Source organism: Schistocerca serialis, chromosome 4 (genome assembly GCF_023864345.2).
Source record: "Schistocerca serialis cubense isolate TAMUIC-IGC-003099 chromosome 4, iqSchSeri2.2, whole genome shotgun sequence".
Lineage (NCBI taxonomy): Eukaryota > Metazoa > Arthropoda > Insecta > Orthoptera > Acrididae > Schistocerca > Schistocerca serialis.
In genome coordinates this window covers 188,259,979-188,280,529 of record NC_064641.1, presented here as the reverse complement: position 1 = coordinate 188,280,529, position 20,551 = coordinate 188,259,979, and the positions used below count along the sequence as shown (strand labels likewise).

The window sequence follows — 20,551 nt, the reverse complement described above, 5'->3', positions numbered from 1 at the left end:
TAGCTTTCTCCTTTGCATTTTGATTTTAGACAAATATCTATTACATAATTCAGCTTGCTTAGATGAAAGATAGAGTGCCTCTTTAATAGCTTCATTTCACATTCATTATACTTTTTTCAAAATATTGATGTATACCTCTTCAACCATACAGTTCTTGAAACTTCCTGGCAGATTAAAACTGTGTGCCGGACCAAGACTCGAACTTGCACACTCCGCTGCAGAGTGAAAATCTCATTCTGCCTACAGGTCTTCATTACATGCTTAAATATAGTGAATGACTTTTCCATTTCGCATTTTACTGCTCTACGTGTACTAGATTTTTCTTGTGCTATCATCCAGTTGGTTTACACATACAGCATGTCATTTTTGTAGATAAAAACATGAGAGATATTTGCCCTGTTTAATCAGTCTGTCTCATTATTATAGTACTATTACTCAGAGGTAATTGCATTTATTTTGTTTTCATTTCATTGATTCCAACAAGATAAGTTTCTTAATTTAATAGGACAGAAAATGTTTTAAGTTCATCGTTATGATGAGTTAGATGCTGTCATTTTATTCTACACTACTTTCCACTATTTCAAATCTCAGATCTGTGGTAAGTCAAACATGTATGGAAACATAAATTCAAAGAATCATCACTGCCTTGGTAAGGCTATTAACCTTCAATTATTTTGGAGAGCACTTCTACAGTGTGACTAACAGTTATCGTACAGCTCTGCCTCTGTGAAAGTTGCACTTACACCTTCTTCTATGGGCAGATGCTGTTTAAATACCTTTTCATCTTTTTGATGTGTGTCACTTTATTAATCCCCCCATACAAAAACCGATTCAAGTCATTCCACCTATGGAGCCACCTGACTAAAAACATGGACCATTCTTTCTCTGGGTCCACCTGTCATGCTCTCCAATACATAAATAAAATTGGGCATGCACCCTCTTAAAATCTTTAACAGAATGCACGGCCTGTGACCCTTACCTGTATGCATTCCAAAGGTGAAGTTTCTCCATATCATATTGATTCTTCCCAGTTATTCCAAATATATGTTTCCTGACTCGTTCTTTGGAACCTTTTTACCTATACTCCTTCTAACACCATAACTTAAATATGCTTTATTAAACCACCCAGTAATGAACCTTGTCTCATGTTATTCCTCTTATATTCTTTTTACCATGAGTTACTAATAACATTCATACAAGCTTCTCTAAGAAGTCTTCACCTTCCAATAAACGCTTGTTGTCAGTGGCTGTTCACCAGGGAGCTATTTATTGCCACAAGATTATAATGTTATCTTTATTCTTTATTACTGAAGCAGTCACACACTGCTCATATTAAAAAGAATTACAAAATTGCAGTTCTCAAAGTCTCACATTTTCTTCATTTCTTAAAATGAATGCAGCTTCTTGATCTCATCTACATCTACATGGATACTCTGCACATCACACTTAAGTGCTTGGCATGAGGTTCATTGAACCACCTTCACAATAATTCTCTATTATTCCAATCTCAAACAGCACACGGAAAAAACGAACACTTATATTTTTCAGTGTGTGCTCTGATTTCCCTTGTTTTATTGTGATGATCATTTCTCCATATGTAGGTCAGTATCAACAAAATATTTTCACATACATTTGGTGACTGAGTTCTGTTGAGAATAATTCTAAGTTTGCTTAATCTCTATTTAACATTTCCAGTTTTTATAAAATAAGACATACCTACTTAACAGCTCATCAATCCTCCAATTTTGCACCTCTTAACAGAATATACTGGACTATGGCCTTAACGCAGAGGTAACACCATTTCCCATCAGATTCCTGAAGTTTAAGTGCTGTTGGGCTCGGCTAGCACTTGGATGAGTGACCATCTGGGTCTGCCAAGCACTGTTGGCAAGTGGTGTCCACTCAGCCCTTGTGAGCTCAATTGAGGACTCACTTGATATAAAAGTAGTGGCTCTGGTCATGAAAACTGGGAGAGCGGTGTGCTGACTATGTCCTCCCCCCCCCCCTCCCCCCCATATCTCTGCATCCAGTAACACCTATCTTCTGAGGATGACATGGCGGTCTTCTGAGACCTGTTCTGACAGAATTTTTTAATGTAATGAACTAATAACTATAGCTTTCTTATTTCATTTACTTAAAAGTTATTTATTCACTAGGACTCTTTCATCAGAGATAACTTGGCTGCTTTTTGTTATTTTCAAGCATCAGCTGTTAAGCAATCATTCATTAGTGACCTCTGACCAGAGGTAACAATAGTTTTAGTTTTATTTTACAGCTACAGTGGCCAAACAATTGACTCACAAAACTATTGCTTTTTCACTTGCATAGTAGGATGTTGTAGTCGAATTAGGGAATGGTTTCCTTTCCCTTCCTCGTCCCTCTGTTTACATGCTTTAAAAGAAATCTTAAATCTCTATGTTTTCTTAAGCAACATACGTTTATTGTTACCAAACACGTTATAGGTCTATGTAGAACCCTCATCTGTCATATTTACCTCTAGGATAGGCCAGCAGGAGATGGGTTTAGGTTAAAGGCAATGTGATAGAAAGAGCAAAAGAAACTACTCCAGGGAAAATGAAATGAGGAATACTAAAACAGTTACCATGGTCATCAGAAGGATGTCAACCTGCCGAACATGCAAAGACCACAGATTTCCCTGGGAATACAAATTTCTGTAACATTTCAGTATTATATAATTCCTTTTCTTGAACAGTCTCCAGGTCTCCTAAGACTACCACTTTTGGGTGAGAATGCCCACTATTTTTAATGGTCCACAACAACTCGGAAAAAATTTACTATCCTGTTTCTTTATATTTGGACTATAACGATAATCTTTAATCAGTTAGAGCTCATCATACTAATACTGCCTTCATAGTACCCATCACACTCCAGAGATGACACAGCATTCAGGTGCTAAGGCCACAGGTCCAGCAATCATCCTTAATATGCTTAACCTAACTGCTGATTCCTGACAACTGGAGGTGCTGCTCAATTTGTTCATCACTTAGTTCAAAACCTCTCCTTTAGCTTTAACCTACCATTAAATAAATAGGTAATAAGGCCACAGAGCCTCATGTAGGTGATAAAAGTAAATAAAATCACAAAAATTCAACCTATAGCTTTAAAATGAACCTTATGGCTTTCTCCAGTTCGATGACTGATTAACTTGAAGCACATTGCATCTGTAATGATCTTTATGTGCCCTCAACACAATATACAATAACTTCCTCCAGGATCAGGAGAATAGATACATGTTCAGTCTTTTCCTGCTTCTCTACTAAACTGTTTACTTCTTACAGACAGGTACATATTACCTACATAGCTTAGAATTTATTTATTTACACAGCATCTTCATTCTCCTACCAACAGTAGTTTACATAACAACTTAAAAAATTCACATCCAGTGCTTAAAACCTCTTTTAAATACCCATTGATGTTTATAATGAAATTTAAATCCAATACACCTATGAATATCGCTACTGGCAAGCATACTCCCGTACCCATCAGTGAACTCCCATTTCATATCTTCATCTGTGTATTCATTACATATTAAATATTTACCATACTTAGGTTATGATCATCATACATTTTACTAAGCACACTCAGACACCTAAATACTCTCTTAAAAGCTTGCGTCTTTTTTGTTTCTCTCTTTGAACTGTTCTTGAACCTCATCTCTGACTAACTCACACTGTTTAATTATCTCCATTTGTAACTCCTTAGGTTACTTTAATAAGGTTACTTCTATATTAGAAATTTTATCTACTTTTGTAGCTACCTCCTCCCATTATCCTTTTCATTCCCCCCCCCCCCCCCCCCCCTCCCCCCTTGGCTTTCTAAATTTGAGAAATTTTTGTTTGAGTTTTTTAATTCCTCCCTTTGAGCCTTAGTAAGAGCTACTAATTCCACCATCTTCCTAGTCCTAACTGGGATGTAATTTTAACAGCATTAGGTATAGCCTCGTTCATATTTAAATGGTGTCACTAGATTTTGACCTAACTTCCTCAACCCAGTGAAATGTATATGTGCTGTTTACAGCTCATCTAATCATGTGTACAGATAACTGTGCTGTGCTGATAATGTGTCACATGAAACTTCCTGGCAGATTAAAACCGTGTGCCGGACCGAGACTCGAACTCGGGACCTTTGCCTTTCCCGCCCGTGAAAGGCAAAGGTCCCGAGTTCGAGTCTCGGTCCGGCACACAGTTTTAATCTGCCAGGAAGTTTCATATCAGCACACACTCCGCTGTAGAGTGAAAATTTCATTCTAATGTGTCACATGTTGGCTGCACTGTTGTGCTGGTCAGCTGCTGCAGGAATGCTTTCATAGATCTCTGCTGCCATTGTAATCTCCAAATCACACTGCATACTCTACTCACATGCTAAAGGTTACTAAAGCACACGAATATCTTTCACTGTTGACCTGATTGCTACAGTCAACTAACATCCTTTGTCCAACTCCTTTTAATAATTAACACTTTTTGGTATAAACCAAATTAAACTTATTTCTTCTTAAATGTTCAAATTAATTGAAGCAACACTACTTCATGTGACTGCTTATTTTTTCTCAGTTATAACTTGGATTGCTCTGGGCAACATTGTATCTTCTTGCATTATTTTCATCAAAATTCTTGGAAATTCTCTTCTTCTTCTTCTTCTTCTTCTTCTTATTATTATTATTATTATTATTATTATTATTAAAGCTCTCTTCTTTCAGCACCATTAATTTGTATCCTATCATGGTTGCCGAATGAAATGGACCAAGTGGGGTTTTAGTATGATACATTCTGTTCCGTGCACAATCTCTGACCCAGTTGTTACGTGTGCCAACTTTTACCTTACAAATGTCTTGCAGTCACCATTCTTGAAGTTATTCTCTGTAATGGGAATGCTATGCAGTGTCACTAGACTATGAAGTGAGACTTCTTCAGCTTTTGTAGTGGGTGGGTGCTGGCCAATCTATTCAAGTCATTAAAATGACATAGCTACTTTCACGGTAACTCTTCTGTATTGTTAGTGTGATGTTTTCACTGTACAACTCCATTTACAATTGAGGGAGAAACACATCTCTCATAAATGGTAGCTCAACATAGATTGCAACATGAATGATTTGACAGTTCTGAATTATAATTTTCATGTATTTTTCAATTGTTCTGGCACTGTTATCGCGCATGACCTTTGCTCCATGACTCCCAAGGCACAGCCAAACTGTGGTGCCAAAGCGTAACCAGCCCTTCCCAACAGGTGGAGATGCTCACTTGCCATTGTGCCTTGTAGATGTTCTGAGCTAATGCCTTTTACACTCTAACTGCACATACGGCAAACCAGACCTCTCACTGTGGGATGCTTCACACTTACAACCACCTAAATAATGTTTCTGATTTCCAGGATCATCATTTGTTGGCCTGAATGGTTAGGAGTGGAGCACGCTATTTCATAGAATCGGCATGTTAGACCACAAAGCACAGTTCTGTCTGTCCATTTCCTATGATTTCCAATATTTTTACTAGGTTTTTTCAGGTTAAATGTTTTCAAACCACAGAGTTGCCAGATAACTGTAGACACAGGTGCAAAAATTGATGGATAAACAAAAAAAGGCATCTTGACAATCACTGAGGGTAAAAATTAAGATAAATTTGGACTCTTACATCAAAATGTCAGAAGACTGTAATTAAAAAAGATGTGCTTCTCATCTCACATTTGAAAATTGAGAAATCAAAAAGTATTTCTACAAATGTATTATGCAAAACAGAACAGTATTTGGAATTCACAGAATTGGACACATGCAACTAGATGGTTACAAGTTAAACCACATACCAAAAATGTGAAGCGCTTAGAAGGGAAGGAGAAGACAAAACTAAATTTCACAGGTTAGAGTATATCCAATGTTATTTCAGTGATAACAAAATCAAGTCAAATTTACAAAGCTGGAGCCCATTATTTTATCAATATAATGTTGCACACCTGCTGGCCTGGATGCATGCATTGATTCAGTTGGAAAGGGTGTCATAAAGTGACTGTAACCTCTCCTGGAGCAATCTGGCTCACAACTGTTGTAGCTGGTCCCTTGTATCCTGGATGGAGTTGACGTCATAGTTGATTCCATACAAGTTCAATTTGTAACAGAGTAGGGGATATCACTGGCCACAGAAGTATGTCAACATAATGCAGACACTTCACAGCAACATGTGCGATGTTTTGACGAATATTGTACTGCTGAAAAATGGCACCACAATATTGTTGCATCAAGATAATACAGGAGGATGTAGGATGTCAGTGACATACCATTATGCCATCAGAATTGTGATTGAGGCAATTCACTGCCAGTTGTTATCTGAAGCCATACTCAGTGGCTCCCCACATCATGATATCAGGAGTAACACCATTGAGTGTCTTCAAAACATCGGGATCTCTCTCCAGATCATCACCATACTTATCAACTATGCTCACCTAGAGTACTGCAGAATTGTGATTCATTGTTGAACATAATGTGATACCATTCTACTGCAGTCCATGCTTCCTGGTCATGGCACCACTTCATTTCAGCTGTTTCTGTTGTAATGTTAACAGTTGCTTACGCGTGGGGCAGTAGTTCACTTGTCCGGTTGCTGCTAGTCTCTGACTAATGGTGCGAGATGACACACAATATTGTAAGGATTCCATTACTTGTTCTCGGGCAATGGCCTGAGTAGCAATATACAAATAGGAAAGCTCAGCCATTCTGGCCATAGGTGGATCAGTCAGAGCCAACTGACCACCATGTCATCCATCAGCCATTGGCATCATTTGGATGTGGTATGGAGGGGTATGTGAACACCACTCTCCCAGCCACTATTGAATTAGCAGACCTGGAGCCACTACCGCTGAGTCAAGTAGTTCCTTAATTATCATCATGAGGCTGAATGGAACAGTCCAGTCCTCTCACCCAGGAAAAATCCCTGGCAGTACTGGGAATTGACCTGGATCCCCCACATGACAGCCTCCTCGCTACAGAGACGGATTATATACAAAAAATGTAGAATAAATTTTAGGCCATAGGTCTAAATGAGTACTGCATTTAATAACTCTTATTAGAGTGCTGTGATTTAGTAAGAGTTTTGAGAATATACATGACAGGAGTTTTGAGAATATACATGATAGGATATTTAACAGTATTCAAGACCCTATCCACACCCCACTCCTCCCTCCGCCCCCCCCCCCCCTTCCCCCACACACACATAGGAAATATTTTAAATTTCATTAGGCAATTAGAGACAGTGTTAATAAGACTGCAGGGAAGAGAGGGCTTTATTTAATGTAACAGAACAGCTTTACTCAATACTATAAGCATTCTTCACCATGTTATAAAAATACTAAAATCTGCCCACACACGCAAAAAATTCAAAATGTAATTTGGATCATTATTAGGCATGAAATCAATACAGCTTGGTATGGCAAATGCTCTTTGATTCTGTGATAATAATAATTAGAATGCAGTTGAAATCACTGGCAACTAAATTTCATTCAATTCTTCATAACATTAACTGAAACAATTTTTATCATTACATTATTCATAGTCATTGACAGCTCAAACATATGGTGAGTAATGGCACCCCTCAGGAAAATGGCCACAAGGCATAATAATAATAACCTTATGCAGAGTATGGACCTGTGTTCCTCATTCAACATTTTGAAGAGGCTGCTGTGGCACCAATGAGAGAGCAGGGTGAACCAGGTGCAGACTGGAAAAAACAATGCATATCATGTGGCCTCAGAGGTCGTAACTGGATCATTACACTGAATGACAGAGAAAGCTGAGAAGAGCTGCCATGCTCATGAAATGTCAACAAAACCCTCAATCTACAGCACTGTCCACAGAACGGATGGTCGAATGGAGGGCTTGAACTAATGACTTCAAAGGTTCTATGTCAAGCTAGGCTGTGGTTTTGTTGACATGTGCCACAGGGTAAAGAACTGTAGATTCCCCCTAAATCCACCAAGGTAGAAACTGAAGCTGCATGTGAGATTGTTTGGGCAGGACTCAGTATCAGGGATGGCCATAAAATGATTATTGGATCCTTCTGTCACCCACCAGACTCATCTCCTGCTGTAACCAAAAACCTTAGAGAAAACCTCAGTTCACTCATACGTAAGTTCCTCTGTCATAAAGTAATCATCGTTGGAGACTTTAATCATCCAGCAATTAATTGAGAAAATAACAGTTTTGTTAGTGGTGGGCATGATAAGACATCCTGTGAAACTGTACTAAATACCTTCTCTGAAAATTACCTAGAATAGATATTTAAGAACTCCACTCATGGTGAAAATACATTGAATCTAATGGCAACAAATAGACCTGACCTCTCTGAGGATGTCCACATCGAAACTGATATCAGTGACCATGATGTGGTTATGGCAACAATGATTACCAAAGTAAAAAAGAACAACTAAAACAAACAGAGAGATATGTTTGTTCAGTAAACTTGATAAAAAATCAGTAGTGTCATATTTCAGTGAAGAACTTGAAACTTTCAGCAGAGTGCAGCAGCGTCTAGAGTAACTCTGGCTCAGGTTTAAAAGAGTAGTTGATCGTGCACTGGATAGATATGTACCCAGTAGAACAATTCATAATGGTAGGGAATCTCCATGGTATACAGTCACTGTAAAGAAACTTCTAACAAAACAGAGATTACTGCCTAATAAGTGCAAAACGAAGGCCAGGGCTGTAGACAGACAGATGCTGAATGAAATGCATTCGGCTGTCAAGAGAGCAAAGTTTGAAGCCTTTAATGACTAGCAGAATATTGTCACAGAACCCAAAGAAATTCTGGTTGTATGTAAAGGATGTTAGTGGCACCAAAGTTAGTGTCCAGCCCTAGCGAATGAGACAGTAACTGAAATTGAGGGTAGCAAAGCAAAAGCTGAAATACTTAATTCCATTTTCAAATGTTCCCCTTGCAAAGGAAAACCCAGGAGAACTGCCCCAATTTTAATCCTTGTACCACTGAAAAGATGAGTGAAATAAGTGTAAGTGTCAGTGACGTTGAGAAATAACTGGAATCGTTAAAATGGAAAAAACTCCAGGCCCAGGTGAAATCCCTATCAGATTCTATAATGAATTTTCAACTGAATTAGTATCTCTTCTAACTATAATCTATTGTAGATCCCTCGAATATAAAACCATGCCCAGTTCTTGGAAAAAGTCAGGGTCTACAAGAAGGGTAGCAGAAGTGATCCACAAAACTACCATCCAATATTCTTGACATTGATTTGTTGTAGAATCTTAGAACATTTTCTGAGCTCAAACATAATGAGGTATCCTGAACAGAATGACCTCCTCAGTGCCAACCAGCAGGGATTACGAAAACACTGACAATGTGAAACCCAACTCGCACTTTTCTCACATGACATACTGAAAACTTGGATCAAGCAAACTTGTTAAATGCAGTGTTTCTTTATTTCCGAAAAGCATTTGACTCAGTACCACACCTTCACTTATTGTCAAAAGTACAATCATAGCGGAATCCAGGGAAGTGTGTTGGGACCTTTTCTGTTCATATTGTGTATGAATGACTTCGCAGACAATATTAATAGCATAAGCAGGCTTTTTTCAGATGATGCAGTAATCTATAATGAAAAACTATCTGAAAGAAGCTGCATAAATATTCAGTCAGATCTTGGTAAGATTTCAAGATGGTGCAGAGATTGGCAATTTGCTCTAAATGTTCAGAAATGTAAAATTTTTCACTTCACAATACGAAAAAAACCTAGTATCTTATTAAAATTACCAAATATGCAGCAACCAGTCACAAAATCATGTTTTATTTATTCACTTTTGCAAATCGATTTCAGCTGATTAACAGCCATCATCGGTGCTTTCAACCAATATGTACCCTGAGTAGTAATACTGTAATAAGCAGAGGTCAAACATAAAGTGAGTCACTTTTGGAATCAGCCAACTCATGCAAATACCTGGGTGTAATGCTTTGTAGGGATATGAAATGGAATGATCACATAGGTTCAGTTGTGGGTAAAGCAGATGGCAGACTTTGGTTTGTTGGTAGAGTGCAGGGAAAGTGCAATCAGTCTACAAAGGATATTGCTTACAAGTCAGTAGTGTGAACAGTTCCTAGATTATTGCTCATGTGTAAGGGATCCTTACCAATAGGACTAACAAGGGATATTGCAAGTATACAGGGAAGAGCAGTGCAAATGGTCACAGATTTATTTAATCCATGGGAGAGTGTCACAGAGATATTGAAGGAACTGAACTGGAAGACCCTTGAAGATAGTCATAAACTATCCCGAGAAAGTCTATTAACAAAGGTTCAAGAACTAGCTTTAAATGATTATTCTAGGAATGTACTACAATCCCCTATGCCTCACTCACATAGACATCATGAGGATAACAGTAATTACTGCACACACAAAAGTGTTCAAACAATCTTTCTTCCTGCACTCCATACATGAGTGGAACAGGAAGAAACTCTAATAACTGGTACAGTGGGATATAACCTCTGCCAAGCACCTCACAGTGGTTTGCAAAGCATAGTTGCAGATGTCAATGGATCAGGTTAGGATCCCTACCCTGGTAACTGACTTCATGTACAGTCCACAAAAGAGTTTGCTTAGATTAGGCATTTCTTCATTCAGAGCCAATAATGAAGCTGTGTAAGACCCCAAAGTATTAGCATAACACAGCTGGGACTATTAAAATCCTGGTGATCTGTTGGCAGAGTGTTAGAACCAAAGTCCCAGGTTTGAAGTAAGTCTAAAAGCAGTGAAGCTCACATAATGTTAAGTACAGAAAGCTGGATAAAACCTGAAGTTAACGGTACTGAGGTTTCAGATGTCAATTTAAGTGTATGCTCATAGACAGGTTGATGGGAAATGAATGTAGTATATTTGTAGCAGTAGAAGAGAAACAAATCCACTGAGATAGAAATTGTAGCTGGATGTGAGATTGTTTGGGCAAAACCCAGTATCACCATTGGACATAAACTTATATTTGAGCCTTCTACTGGCCACTAGGGTCATCCCCAGAATAAGCAAAATGTTGAGACAAAACCTCAGCTCACTAATATTTATGTTCGCCAGTCACAATGTTATCATTGTAAAGAAACTTATTCATTCAACAACAGAGTGGGATAATTAAAGTTTTGTAAGTAGTGGGTATGATAAGACATCTTGCAATACCCAATACTTTTTTCGAAACCTGCTCAGAATAGACAGTTTGGAACCTTACTTATCTCAGAAATATATCAAATCTAAAGGTGTCTAATAAATCTGAGCTCTTTGAAGAAATTCACATTGAAACAGGTGTCAGTGAACACGGGGTGGTTGCACGATTACTAAAGTGCAACTATAACAATCAAACAATGGAAAATCCAGGACAGAAAGTGACAATATTATGAGAAGGAAAGTTGCTACTCACCATATAGCAGAGATGCTGAGTTGCAGATAGGCACAACATAAAGACTCTCACAATTTAAGCTTTTGGCCATCCAGGCCTTCACCAACAGCACACACACACACACACACACACACACACACACACACACACACACACACACACACACACACACGCGCGCGCGCAACTCGCACACACAACTGCAGTGCAGTGCAGTCTCAGGCAACTGGTTTCAGTTGCCTGAGACTGCAGTCGTGTGTGCAAGTTCTGTTTCTGTGTGTCTGTTGTTTATTGTTGACAAAGGCCTTGATGGCTGAAAGCTTTAATTGTGAGTGTCTTTTTGCTGCACCTATTTGAGACTCAGCTTCTCCGCTATATGGTGAGTATCAACTTTCCTTTTCATAAAGTGCAACTACAGAAAGTCGGAAGATTTACATATTTCATAAACTAGATAAAGAGGCAGTAGTATTGCATCTCAGTGAAGAACTCTAGAACTCTATACCTTTAGCTATGGGCATGAACATGTAGAGGGACAGGAATTCAACTTTAGAATAACTGCAGTTCAACTTAGAATAGTGGTTGATGAAGCACTGGATTCAAATGTACCTAATGGAACAGAATGTGATGGTAGGGACTCCCCCCCCCCCCCCTGTTGTGTACCAGAACTTTGTGTCACATGTAAAGGCACACAAGTTAGTGTTTAGACATTCACAAATGACACAGGAACTGGAACTGAGGTAAGCAGTGCAAAAGAAGAAATGATTAACTCCATTTTCAAATTGAGGAGTACAGCCTCAGTTTAACTTTCACACCATTGCAAAGATGAGTGATACAGATGTTAGTCTCAGTGGTGTTAAGTAATTACTAAAACTGAACAAGTCCCCAGAGTCCCTATGATTATATACAGAAGTTGGAAACTGAGGTGACAACTGTTTTAAACATAATATACAACAGATCTCTTTAATAAAAGAAGTTCCCCGTTTAGTTGAAGGAAAGTACAGATCATGCTCATCTATAAGAAAGGTGGCAGAAATGATCCCCTAAAGTACCATCCAGTATTACTGATTACTGACATCCATCTGTTTTAGAATCTTAGAACACATTATGAGCTCAAACATAATGAGGCATCTCAAACAGAATGACCTCTATGCCATCAGCATGGATTCTGAAAATATCAGTCATGTGAATCCCAGCTCATACTTTTTTCATATGACATCCTGAAAGCCATGGATCAAGGCAATTAGGAAGACACAGGATTTCTTGATTTCTGAAAAACATGCGACTCAGTGCCACATCAACACTTATTGACAAAAGTTAAATCACATGGGGTATCAAATGAAATCTGTGACTGAACTGAGGATTCTTGGTATAGAGTACGCAGTATAATGGAGAGTCATTGACAAAGGTAGAATTATGTCATGCATGCCCCACACTGGGACTCTTGCACTTAATGTTGTACCTACATTAATAACTAGGCAGGCTATAAAATAGTGATCTTAGATGACAAAGTGATCTATGATACAACATTATCAAGGATTACAGCTTCACAACAGAAGATATAGAGACAATAACAAAACAAGTGTGTGACAGTTTACATAAAGTAGTGACTTTTTCCCAAGCACTCTTTATTTTGTTATGTTCATACTGTAATAACCTTTCAGATCTACATTTTAGAAGGTTTGGGGGGGGGGGGGGGGGGCGAATTATTGTAACTTTTTATATGAAATTCCAATACACTTGACTAGTCAGTTAATTGAAATTAAATAAAAATAATAATCAGATACTCTGGAAGCGAAGATCAACATATCTTAATCAGAGTTATTTCTCACCTTTGGGGCAAATGAGTAAAATTATGCTGTATTTATGCTCATTTGTTTATGCTTTGGGGGCCACTATCTCAATCTGAGTTACTTCTCGCCTTTGCGGCAGGTAAGAAAACTATGTTGTATTTAGTTTCGTTTTTGTATGACACTACCATAGAGAAATGTTTTACTTCAGAACCTAGCACTGATAACAGATAACAATATGCATAATTAGGAATCAGGATTCTATCTGAGAACTCTGAATTTGTACTTATGCAACAGTACATACACTCATTTTTAGTGGTTGATTTGTAAGAAATGAGATTCTGGCACTGTGACCTTCCAGGGGATGTTTTTGAAATTTAGACTTTTTAACACGTTATCTTAATTATTTTCTGAGCATTTTAAAAGTGTGAATACAATATTTGTTTCACATTACTTCAACTGCAGCAAAAGTTCTATCATACCACATCTCAAAATCAGCGGTTCTGAATCCCCCCCCCCAGACACATTGGCATGGCATAACAACAGTGCGTATCATCACAAATCATGCATTCCTCATTTTTTAATATTGTAGAGGGCAAAATAAATATTTTTCAAATTGATTTCAGTAACAATGATACAAGAGGCAATTTTTACAAAAGAAATAAGTTTTATACTCTGGTTTACGACATAGAACATTAATTGACTGATATTTCATTTAGACCTCTAAGAATTTTTTCTTCCAAATTTGAATTCATAAGTGAGTAATGGTATCATCAAATGTGTATATCTGGAACTTCTGTTTCTTTCCAAGTTAGTTATATAATAAGCTTTTAATCTCAAATGAGCATTTCACAGATTTAAATTACATTTATTTATGACAATGTTTTTTTTCCTACCACACCTTTGCATTTAATGCATTATTACTTCTTTACACTCCATACTGTAAATTTTTTTCTTGTTTAGGATCAAGCCTTGTGTCCTGGGACAATGATGGTGGAAGTCTTTCAAATCACAAACGGTCAGATGAAGTCACAGAAAATACCACAGTTACACGTTACATCTATATCAAGCATTCTGATTTACCAGTTCGAATATTCAAGGAAACATCAGTGTGAACATATCAACTATTACATTCCTTTTACAACAGACCCTTCTCCTGATTTATCACTTCTCATGTTAGCATACTTCTTTCTTTTAGAGCAACTATGTTAGTTAATACTTAATTTGAAACATACTAAATATTCTAGTCAAATTAGGATTGTAAGTCTGAAGTGTAAGTAAAGCTCCAGTCAGTCATATGCTAGCAACAATAATTAAAAAGTGAAAACAAAGATCTACATTATGGATCTGCCTTGCCTTGACATAATGCAATCTTAGGTACATGAATGCCATATGTGCAAACCATAAAACTGAAAAGACAAGATAGTACCTGAATTCATCTTTAAGTGTCAGTGTTTTTGGAAAGCATATATAGTATTTGATTTTCTGTAATGTAATTAAACTTATGATCATACAATGAAGTCTTACATGACTGGCTGTCTCAACTATTGGTAAATCTTCTAGGTTATATGGCTCTGGCCCATGAAACTTTTCTTTTCTTAATATTTCCACCAGAGTTGAGCTGAACATCTTCAGAGTTCCTACTCATTCCACTGAGTTGGCAAGTCTTGCCAGAATGAGTAGCACTTCTGAAGATGTTCAGTGCAATTCTGGATGAAGACGAAATGTTAGGAAAATTGCAAATAAGCACTGTGTGATTGAAAATATCTGCTTCAGTTGTAACTTCGTCTTATTATAAACATGACTGATTTTGGGAAAATCGTATTCACATTTTCAGGTGTACAAATTTAGTAGTCAGTTGCTAGGTGGTCACATGTTACAACAGGTTGAACTGTGGAACAGGTGGATGTGGTGGCGTGGTAACACTTCACAACCACTACTAAATTTGTGCAACTGAAGATGGGAATATAATTTTCTTGAAACCAGTCATGTTTAAATTGAAACAAAGTTGCAACTGAAGTATTTTCAATCTCACCATGCAGTCCTGTTGCAGATTTTCCATTAACAAAATCTTATGCAAATAATCAGGTTGTGAATAACATCAGAAACAAATGTTCAATATCCATAGCGAACACATTATGCCCAACCACAAACGTACAGAAATTACTGTAAATGGGAGATATAATTTTACAATAGCACTTTCTTGTACAGTCCTGCACCACAGTGATCTGCGAAGAGTAAGTGCTGAAAAATATTCATTTCACTTCTAACACAATGTAAGATTCACTTTTTAATGGAAAAAGTGGTTTATATGTTGACAGGAAACTGAAAACATATTCAACAATGCGCCACTTTGTACACAGTTCTTTTAACTAAGAAATCTGCCATGAACATTCTAAACTTTAAAGAGTCTTTGGTGCTTTTTCTTTTTAAGGTATCATAAGGGATGCAAAAAAACCAGCATGAGAGCCTGCATTGTATGATTTCAACAGCCTGTTTCTTCATAAATTCTCAATATTTCACTTTATATTAATTTAAGATGTTTTTCTGTATCTTACATTCCTGCAGAGATTACAAGGAATTCCATTTTCTGATTATTCCCCCATTTTTTCTCCAAACCTTCCTTAGTGTAAACCACAGTTAGAGTAACACTTGAATCTGCTATCGGTGCCTCATTTATTTCATTTGAATTCTTTGGTTTATTCATATCTGTTCATTTACTTAGTTGAGATGATTGGTGTCCAGATTTTTTTCCAAATTCTAAATGTGTTGTGCTTTCTATTCATTCATTAGCCTATGATAGTTTATTTTATCTCATTATTTTGTTTCCTTATGCCTCATTGATGTCTCTCAGATACAATGCACATATTCATCTCTCAGTTCTTCCTTCAGCACTAATACTTGTATTTATAAAACATTATTGTCGTATATGGCACTTCACATAAAATATTTCTCCGAGAAACGTCTCTTATACTGCTGTGGACTCCTTTTGCCCTAAAAAAGGGTTATTATACACTGTTGTGTTTGTTTATTTATTTTAATTTTGCTGCTCACCTTTGTTAAACACACTGAAACAATTTTGGACCTATTTAGTTCTTACAATCTGTAAATAACAGTTATAACATCAATAACAGTTTGTTGCATCCTTAGTTCCTGCAACGATTTATTCATGAAACATCTGTTTACATTACTCCCTGGGTTAAGATAAGCTTAATATAGTCATAGTAGCAGACAGTGCTTTTTGTGGCAGTACTTATTACTTATACTTGTTCTTACTCTATGTCCCCGTAGGATGGAAATTGTATTATTACTGTCTTTTTGCTGGCTTTAAAATACTTTGAAGATGTAAACAGGTGAGAAATGTGAATGAGATATTACAGAAATGGTATGTAACACTAAACATAATCAGAACATTCTATTTAATAATAAATCCAAGATTTAAAGCTTGTATTATTACCATAGCAAATTTATTGTAAAATAAGTAATGTTTGTTGTTTCTTTGCAATGCATTTACAATGTACGAGGATAATTTTCTTCCTTGCACCCAGAAGTAATAACTTAGTTCTGTTATAAATAAAGTGTTTAGCATATATGCCACTAGTTAAAATATGTAAGAAAACAGGATTAAGAAAAAATATAATTGTTGAAGATGTGAACCGTAATATTTCAGGTTTCAGACTTTAAAGAGCAGGCTAGTCTCTAGTATTGTAAGCAAGTATTGTTATAGGCTGTTAATCATTTCTAATTTGTTATGTGTAGGATAAGTTTTTTTGTGCAACTTAAAGGAAATGTATCTAGTCAGACAAATAGTCAAAATGCTTTTCAGCATATTTACATGTTTGTGTCAGGGGAAAAAAATGTCGTGTAATTTTTGTTGTGGAACTGTCCATCTCATTAGTGTCTATAATAGAGTAGAATCTCCTGTTATTAGTGTCTTTGGTTTAGCTATATGGCTTATACACCAAGACATATTTTGTATATTCATTCTCAAACTATGTACAAAATTTCTGTAAGATGCCTGGGCATTTAACATTGCTTAAGTTACAGAACAATTATACTTTACTTTTGTTTCTGGATTTTTTTAAACATAACAGTTTAATTTTCTAGTTCAAACAGGTGATAAGACTTCTTGTATTGATTATAAATTATCTTTGTTCTACAACTTTTACCGGATTTTTTAATCACTGCTTGTATGTGTTCATGATAGAGTCTTAGAAATCATTCATTGGCAAAGCTATCAGATAAGATCTTAGTTTTGATGAGACAGTACAGAGAGAAACAAATTCTCTGGCTGCAATTAGTAGCTTTACACAGTAACTAAATCCCAAAGGAAGATTTGTTTATAATCATCACTTCGGTTAAATTAAGGTCTTTCATGCCCATTTTTCTTTTCATGGTACAAATTCAATCACTGACTTATTTGATTGGTATTTTATAGGATACAATAGTAAACTCTAACGAAATCACACACTAGGAGATGGGGTTGGAGGATACAGAAGCACTGCAGAGAAGTAGTAAAATACCTCCTGAGGTAAAAACAACATTCAACTCCAAACTCATTAATGGGGCACACACATAATATGGGGGGGTACAAAGGATGTAATGATTCATATTTATAACTTGCATTTGTTAACATGTTTCTACCTTTTTTTCCTGGCTGGATTGAAGTGCACTGGCCCTTTACAAATTCATAATAGGTATCATGTGATTTTGTGCATAAAACTTTTGTTAAAGGAGGAATGTGAATATTTTGTTGCCTTAGAGCCTTTTCAACAGTTTTGGGTGACTAACTGAAGCATTCAAGAAGCATTTATTTCCAATCTTCATCTTTAATGTGCTGCCCTGGACTGTAACATTTCATAATCCATTTTGTCACTGAGAGCTAAATAATACAAATAATGCTACTGTGCATTCAATTTATATGCTACAAACCAATGTTTTGCTGTCCACTGTTATATGGTAGACTTGTATAGTGAAACTTTGTGTATTATACTGCATTTGTATGTGTAGTTAGTGAGCAATCTCAGGGTACACAGTGAACCGGTGTGTACTTGCTTGTGGTTTCTGTATGTGAACGAGTTTCATTGGAAAATTAACAGTAATACAGAAAAATATTCATTCGGGATGGAGACAAACAAGAAAACTTCTGTTTTTGTTATTAGCAGTAAATCATTTCCATATGCATTTATGGCTAAGTCTGCAAGTTATCTTAAATTCTAGTATTCATGCTTCTTAAGAAATCTTTCTTTCTTATTAACTAACATATATTCATATATATAAAGCTGTACAAGATATTAGTGTCTTTTCTCTTATGTACTTCAGGTCTGAAACCATAATTTAAATTTCTTTATTTCTAATATTATCTTACATGATTTCTTGGTTACTATTGTCTGTCATTAAACACATGCTCAAAGCAATAAATAAAGATTGAACAATATATAAAATAAATCATCACAAGCTTAGTTAATCAAAAATCAATGTTTCCTGGAAAATTTTAAGTGTATAAGCTCTCGTGTAACATGAAATTTTGCTACAGTCTTGAAAACTTAGTGTTATTTTTCTCATTTATTGCTGTGTTTTCTTTGTGCTAGATAACACATTACACACATAGTCAAATAAAAGTAAAAAAGGACTCCTGCTTATCTGTTAACAGCCAACAGAAGATTAACAAAAAGTGTCACAAATGCTTTCAGAACAAAACCAAATGTTCCTTCAAAGGGGCGGGGCGGGGGGGGGTTTGTTGAGAGAGAGAGAGAGAGAGTTAGGAGTTAGGAGAAAAAGGATTACAACCATTTGCAGTTACTTTCCTCCACTTCTTACAGATTTTTAAAGAAATTAGATTCAAAACAGGATTTCTTTAATTCTTTGGTTTTTCAGAATTATCTGATTAGTTAATACAGACTTTTGCAAAGTAATCTGTATTTGCATCTCATAAAACAACATTTATTCCACTTTTCTAATGTTTATGTGGAGCAAAGTTTCCCTGCACTGGGGATGCCTTGCACCAGATGTCTAAATTACAGTAAAGATAAGGATTCCAGAGGTCTGGAACAATGTTTACCCACAGAACTGAAGGAAAGCAGAAACAAATTTTATTACCAGGTTACAACTGGAAGATTTAACAGAAAATGTAGTCAACTTTGCCGGCTATTAGCTCTAGTATCCATCAAGCTCTGGCACAGGGAAAAAAAGCCACACTTCCTAAAAACCCAGAATTCTAAACCTTTCACCTGGTTCAGATTCATTGATGACATCTTTGCTATCTGGATTGAAGGTGGGGATACCCTATTCACATTCCTCCAGAACCTCAACAACCTCTCCCCCATTTGCTTCACCTGGTTCTGCTCAATCCAACAAACCACCTTCCTAAATGTTGACCTCCAGTGGCCGAGCAGTTCTAGGTGCTTCAGTCCGAACTGCGCTGCTGCTACGGTCTGTAATGCACCTCTTTCTCCGGGGGACAAATATTAATTATTATCAGTAGTAGTATATTAAGCTACAAATTATCATTTTAAACCTGTGTGGTCTCCCTGGTGTGCCTAGTCGACCACCAGTTCCCGTTATGCTGTTCACTCTAACAACAGAGCACATACAGGGTTGAAGACATGGAGAAAGATAGGTATCATCACAATTTGAATTTAGAGTAATATAACTTTCTTACCTTTATTGGTCATTGTTGCACGCTCGTCCTCCAGTGATGAATCTCGCCATCCGCTGTTTGTTAAATCAATTTCAGGTCCAGGGTGTGTATTTTGCTGCGTAAGAACTGACACATAGTTAAACTTCCAACTTTTATTTTATAAATGCTGATCATGACGATATTCAATAATTTTCAATGTAACAGCATTTCCAATACATCATTTCGTTCCCTCTATCCTTGACCTTCTCAAAGCATGCGCATTACAAGACATCTCAACACCAACTGCCCATTGTCTCTACACCCGCCAACAACTGGCTCCTATTTGACACCCGTCAACAACCGGCTCCTGTTTGCAGAGCTTACAAACTGTGCAGTACTGCCAATCTTGGTTGTATATTGATATTTTACACATCGCACATATACCTATATGAAAAACATGGTATGAAAAATGAAAAGTGTTTATAATATAGTTCTGTGGCAATATACCTCATTATTGTCGTCATATCAAGGGTTTTGTAACAAAATAATAATATTTCACTTTATGCTTACGTAGTTAAAGTTCACTTACTTCTTCAAGTTGATTGACGGCACCGCACACCTCGCCAGCCGGTGGTATCAGTAGTTTCAGTAGTCCGTTACATTACAGGTCGCAGGTTCGAAACCCGCCTCGGGCATGGATGTGTGTGATATCCTTAGGTTAGTTAGGTTTAAGTAGTTCTATGTCTAGGGGACTGA

General features: G+C 36.8%; 1 protein-coding gene across 2 annotated transcripts in view; it reads left to right on the top strand.

The window, feature by feature from the left end:
* The window catches only part of LOC126475247 (inositol polyphosphate-5-phosphatase A), a 327,646-nt gene extending 309,059 nt beyond the window's left edge, over positions 1-18,587 (top strand). Inside the window, exon 15 of one of the 2 annotated variants that reach the window (XM_050102946.1) lies at positions 14,140-18,587. In XM_050102946.1, coding sequence (XP_049958903.1) covers positions 14,140-14,291 — 152 coding nt within the window. In that variant the 3' untranslated portion in view covers positions 14,292-18,587. The remainder of the gene's footprint in view (positions 1-14,139) is intronic. The other variant, XM_050102949.1, reaches the window with a different exon arrangement.
* Positions 18,588-20,551: the final 1,964 nt, after the last annotated feature.